Source organism: Lathyrus oleraceus, chromosome 7, assembly GCF_024323335.1.
Source record: "Lathyrus oleraceus cultivar Zhongwan6 chromosome 7, CAAS_Psat_ZW6_1.0, whole genome shotgun sequence".
Lineage (NCBI taxonomy): Eukaryota > Viridiplantae > Streptophyta > Magnoliopsida > Fabales > Fabaceae > Lathyrus > Lathyrus oleraceus.
Window position 1 is genome coordinate 286,046,307 of NC_066585.1, and position 5,993 is coordinate 286,052,299.

The window sequence follows — 5,993 nt, forward strand, 5'->3', positions numbered from 1 at the left end:
AGTAAGTTTAAAATTCAAACAGCTTGACAAACACACAAAGCACCTCCAATGTACTCAGCTTCACAGGTTGACAATGCAACCACTGGTTGTTTTTTGGGGCACCAAGAAATGGAACATCTCATATACTTGAAGAAATATCTAGAAATACATCTTCTATCAACTTTGTCTCCACACCAATCAGAGTCTGAATAGCATGTCAGCCTTGAATCAGATTCAGAACCAGAAGGGAACAAACTTCATACTTCAAAGTCTCATTAATATACCTCAGTATCTTGACAATAGTTTGGTAATGTGACCACTTTGGTTTGTTCATAAGCTTACTCATCATTCCAACTTCATAGCAAATGTCAAGTCTCGTATTACAGAGATATCTCAATGAGCCCATCAACTGTTTAAAAGTTGTAGCATCTACATCATCGCTCTTAACATTAGAATCCATCTTATGATTTGTTTCAGCCGGTGTGAATGCAGACTTGCAATTTATTAGCTCAAATCTCTTCAGAAACTCAAGTTCATACTTCAACTGATGCAAGATTATACCTTTATCAGAGTACAAAATCTTCATCCCTAGAAAATATGTCATATTTGATAAGTCATCTCAAACTTATTTATCAACATCTTTTTTAACTTAACTATCTCATTTGAACAACTCATTCTTCATTTCTCTATGTGTGGTTCTTTGTGCTTCAGTTGCATCTGTTGCAACCACTGCGTAATCGTCGTTGACGAGATCAAGAACATCTTGAGCGTCAAACAACACACGCATCTAAATCATCCATCGATTTCAATTTCCATCAAAGACTGAAAGCTTTTTGTTCAAGCTACCGTTTTCACTGTTCATCTTTGTTTTTGTGCAAATTCACTCAAAAACTCACAAAAAGTCGTGTTTTCCAATCCTCAGAATCAAGAAATGTGATTTTGTTTCGATTCAGATCTTCAATTCACTGTGAATTGAGTGACCAGAATCAATCACATACGCCTCACATACACTCGTGTTTCCCGATCTAAATCTGAACTGAAATTCTAGATACTCATTGTTGGAGTACAAGAATGAAGAAAAAGATGATGGAAGAGAAAGAGAGAAATAAAATTCGTAACTTTCAATGTCAAAATTAGAATCGATTACAAATGAATTCTTATTTTTAAACTGATATATGTATGTAATGTCAATCAAATTCAACAAATTCTTGATGTTGCCAAGTATAAAAAAAAATATCATTAGAGGAACTACAATAATACCAAGAATTTTGCATATAATCTGGTTCTATACAACGTTACATTCCTCTAGTACATGGCTATAAGAATGAGACAGATTTTGTGATGAAAACCTCCCTCTATCTTCATGTAAAATATGGTGTAAAATAGTAACAGATAATATATACTTAGAGCCTCATTTATTAATTTATAACACCAACTACTTCATACATACTATAATTCAACCATACTCGTTAATTTTTAACTATGCAAACGTAAGGCAGCCAAAAAAATTACAATGGCGTAAGAACGTAAAAATGTGTAATCATTTATAAGACTCAATAAGTTAAAATTTCAAACACTGTTCTAGACATTTTTGGACCGACAAAATAATCGTGTAGCAAACCCTATTTCCCTTCACAAACGTAATTAATGCACCATATGTATCCACTGAAGTTATGAAAGACAAAATTTATAACATTAAATAAACAAGAATTCATAGACCTACAAATTGCATTAACATGAAAAGCAAATATGACACCAAAACAACTACTGAGCTCCCAAAGTATACAAAAATGGTTACCAGTCACCATTTTGATTAGCTGGTGACTATACATACATTCCGCTCTAAACGTCTCTTTTCTTCTTTTTTTCTTTCTTTTTGCTCGGCATATCAGTTGTGTCTTCCTCCTCTGCACTCTTCTTTCTCTTTTTCTTCTTTTCTCCTCCATTCAAATTATTGTCACCATTCTGCACCTCTGCTTTCTCTGTGGATTCCTTCTTTTTCTTCTTCTTTTCTTTTTTCACAACTTCCTGTTCGGGTTCCTCAACAACATCTTCAACCTTATCTTCTTTTTTCTCCCTTTTCTTCTTTTCTTTCTTTTCCTTCTTTTTGCCCGTAACAGGAGTCTCTGGTGTATCTTCGTCCATTGCAGAATTAGATTTGGGCTCAATAACTGAATCAGCTGCAGTATTATATGTCTACAAAAAAAAAGATTAATAATGAGCACATACTATGAATAAAATAAAAAATTACAAGTAACATCAAACAAAGCAATATTACCTTGGCAGGCGTTATCAGTCCTCCAGATCCTTTCTTTTTATCCTTGTCATATGCTTCTATCTTAGGCTTCCCTTTAGCAGAACCGGCAAAGCGACCTAGTTCTTTGCCTTCAAGACCCCTCAATCGTGCTTCAAGCTGTACAAACACTTCAGTAACTAAGGTCTGATATTAAAAACCATATAACACAACTAAAAGTATAACAAGTACCTTGGCTCTGTTCTCCAATCCCATGGTGTTATCTTGCCCATCTCCAAGTGCATCACACCTGATAGCCAAAGCAGTCTTTGCAGCAAGTGATCGTGAAATTTTGCCCTTGAACTTTGGAGCTGCCTGGCCAATCAAAGATGCATGGTAAATGAGACCATACTTTGGAGTGGCATGTTTAGTCTTAAGTGCCCTAAAAAGAGCCTTCTCGGCACCAAGAATCTGCACAGTACTACCAGGCTGCTTTGCAAGATTTAATAAGCTACCACCGTGGGCAATGAGACGAGCACCGACAAGCTCCCCAACCATAGCAGTCAAATTGGGCGCTATGGTGTTCATCCTACTCTTGAGATAATCATAGAGTTGTGCCCTGTATTCTGAAAGAGACAAAACCTGATCACAGAGTTCTCTAATGTTTTCTAAATCAAGGTCACCAATTTCAGTTCCCATAGATATTACTGATGCTTCCTTCACCTCTGCCTCAACCTCCTCTGACAAAATCTGAAATTTGTTTCAGGATAAAAGATAAATATTAAAATAAAAAAGGTATCAGTGTATACATATAAACATATGAAACTAAATATTGTCTCAAGAAACAACATACATTCAAGAAAAAACAATTAACAAGTCTGTTAGTTAAACAAAGAGTACAGGTTATTGGTATGTCAGAAAGTCTTAATTCAAAGTAAATACACTCTGTATCTAGAATGCAAGTGAGTAAACTTATTGGCAGAGCATGTCATGGAAAGTCATAACTTTACCTCAGAGAAATCAAGCTTTGCAGCATTGATGCGATCACCCATTAACTTGACTGCCTTTGCATATTGGATGTTGTCCAATATGATTTTGGTAAGTTCTGGAAAATGCCAACCATACCACTCACGAACTCTCATGGCATAGGTATTCAGCTCTTTATCAAGATCATCGAGTAAACCAATAGCTTGGACGATCATAGTATCCACCTATAATAAAAAGTATCTTAAGGTCAAGAAACAGTTACTCAAAAACTCTTCATCCGCCAACAGGAAAAAAAAATGTAGACAAGCCTTTGAATCAGTTAAAATTGCCAAACAAACTAAACGACAAAATGTGGCAATTTAAAGATGACTAATCATTTAGGTACCCGTTTACCCAGGCACAGTAGCAAGCAACAGGTTAAAGCACCTCAGATTAGAACATGCTCACAATTTATACATGGCCGGACTATGGGATCTAGAAAACATTTTTCACATCTATACACCAGATGAATAACATTAGTAAATGTTCGTCCAAGAAAAACAAAGTTATGAAATTCAAACAATGAGATATAGTCTTCTCTGTATTACAGCTGGGTTATGTTAGTCTTTTAAGCTGTCACTTAAAAAATATATTGATGTTAACAGATTTCATAGCTAAATGTTCATTTAATCCGATTATCAGATTTCAGTAATCTCACTCTTCCTCTCAATTCTCCCTTGCTGGATTATTTCACTTTAACATTGCATCAGTAGCGGTTTGATTCTAATGCCCTCCAAAATTTCTAAACTTCACCCACACCACTTCTGTCCAGTGAAAAATATTGCCCAATATGAGCAGCAGCAATCATTACCAGATCTCCACCAGCACCTCTCTGTTCTCTTCTCTCAATAACCAAACACCTTGATTGTTAGTTTTACTTGCAAGATGTTGGTAAGAAAAACAAGAAAAACAAATTATCATTAAATCTTTGAAATAAGATTATGACTTATGATGTTCTTTACTTTATACAATCAGTAATCATATGTGTGCATAACTTCTTTGATGAATAGCAGATGAGGATATGGATATTAACACAAGACCAATTTAAGTGACAGATATATTGATGTCAATAAAAAAGTACAACACAGAGACAAACAACTACTAATATATATAGAGTCAACAACAGCAATATACACCTTGTCAGCACTAAACTTCAACTTGTATCTGGATAAGCTATGAGACAAACCCAAGCTCATAGGAGCCATGTCTTGAACAGCTAGACCAGCTATGAGTTCAGTCAATTGATATCTGACACCTCTCATCAACTCCATAACACCAACGTTGTGAACACAATCGATTTGCTAAAATGATCAAACAATATAAACAAAGTTAGGTATTTCATGAATCATATGTAAGCCATTGTCAAAAGTTTATATGGGAAAGTTATGTAGCACACCAATTTTTCCTTGATGATACTCGCAAGCTTCGTGTCAGCTACACCTAATGTTTCATTTTGGCAATGAACACTTAAAAACTTGCGCAAATCCTTACTAGCTTTCCCATCAATCAATAAATTAGCAGACTTTAAAGCCTCTGATGTATTCTCAAATTTGGAAAATGCTTTCAATTTGACCACCTAGTTAAACATCACTTTGGGTTAGATAGCGGAGAAAAAAAAGTAGCTGTATACAAATAAATTGAGTATAACTCTTCTATTATTGTATTGCTGAGATCAGAAAATGTGTAATTGAGTTGGTAAGGGTGTAAGAAAGATGCAGAGTAGAACCTTTCTAGCAGTATCTGCACTGGAAAACGACTGTTGTAAGTCCTGTAAAAACCAATTTAAAATATAAATCAATTAGACCATAGACAGTTGATATTAGCGGTTCACGGAAACAGGGTACACTGCACGGTTCACTATAATGTGAACTACTGTACAGTTTGAAATTTGAAATGCTACTATGGGGAAAAATATACACTTTACAGATCATGCGGATACCATATACATACATGTCAACATAGTGAGTAAAAACTGACATAAAAGACACAGCTTTGTGAAGTGATGAAAATTTAAAGATAATCACCTCAACTTTTGAAAGCTTTCCTTCATCCAGCACTTTGAAAAGTGCAAAACCAGCGGCCGTTTCAAACAGTAGAAGCATTTTATCACGTTAAATAAACCTGAAAAACAACGCAAAAAAACACCATATAACCGATAACTTTTCCAACACCAGTAAAGAAAAAGAAGAACGAAACTCGTTGATGATCGAGACAAGGAAGAAGCATTCACCTTAAGTTGAGACTAGTGTTGCGGCGTACGGGGTTGATGTAGCACGATTCAAAATCGGGTTTTGGGATTTTGATATTGAAGAGGGTTTTAGAGGCATAAACCCTAAATTAGGGTTTGTTGAAGATACAGGTACAACTCGAAGAGAAGGAGGCGCTGATTTAAGCGGCATATATATAATTTAATATTAGTAATAAAGATGTGGAGAAAATGAATAGTGTAATAACGAGCTATCAGTGCTTGTAAGCCCAATCGGTTCCTAGTTTCAATAAGACTAGCCCATTAACAGTGTCAAGGCCCCAAAATAAAACAAAGCCATCTTCTACCAAAATTTAACTTGACACCCCTACTTAGACCTGTCACTCCCCATTTAGAGCAATTTTACTATTATATTCTTAGATGAATTCTAGAAATTTATAATTTTATAAATTTTATCGGAAATTTTTAGTCTGTATCGAAAATTATGGAAATTTACTGTTTATTTTATGCAAAATTATCGAAAAATTTTAAATTTGTGGAAGTTTTTGT

General features: G+C 34.9%; 1 protein-coding gene across 1 annotated transcript; it reads right to left on the reverse strand.

Annotated features, from left to right (window-relative positions):
* Positions 1–1,650: 1,650 nt before the first annotated feature.
* On the reverse strand, positions 1,651–5,645 carry LOC127100457 (probable nucleolar protein 5-2). Its single transcript, XM_051037659.1, has 9 exons — positions 5,469–5,645; positions 5,263–5,359; positions 4,965–5,006; positions 4,635–4,814; positions 4,375–4,539; positions 3,223–3,423; positions 2,465–2,962; positions 2,258–2,392; positions 1,651–2,175 (listed from the first exon to the last, which is right to left on the reverse strand). The coding sequence occupies exons 2-9, from the start codon at positions 5,338–5,340 to the stop codon at positions 1,822–1,824; spliced, it is 1,653 nt and encodes a 550-aa protein (XP_050893616.1). The 5' UTR covers positions 5,341–5,359; positions 5,469–5,645; the 3' UTR covers positions 1,651–1,821.
* Between the last annotated feature and the right edge of the window lie 348 nt (positions 5,646–5,993).

Coding starts and splice junctions, on each gene's coding strand:
- LOC127100457 (XM_051037659.1), bottom strand. CDS start 5,340: ATGCTTCTACTGTTTGAAACGGCCGCTGGTTTTGCACTTTTCAAAGTG. Junction 5,007..5,262: donor GAAAGCTTTCAAAAGTTGAG/GTGATTATCTTT, acceptor TGGTTTTTACAG/GACTTACAACAGTCGTTTTC. Junction 2,393..2,464: donor GATTGGAGAACAGAGCCAAG/GTACTTGTTATA, acceptor GTGTTTGTACAG/CTTGAAGCACGATTGAGGGG.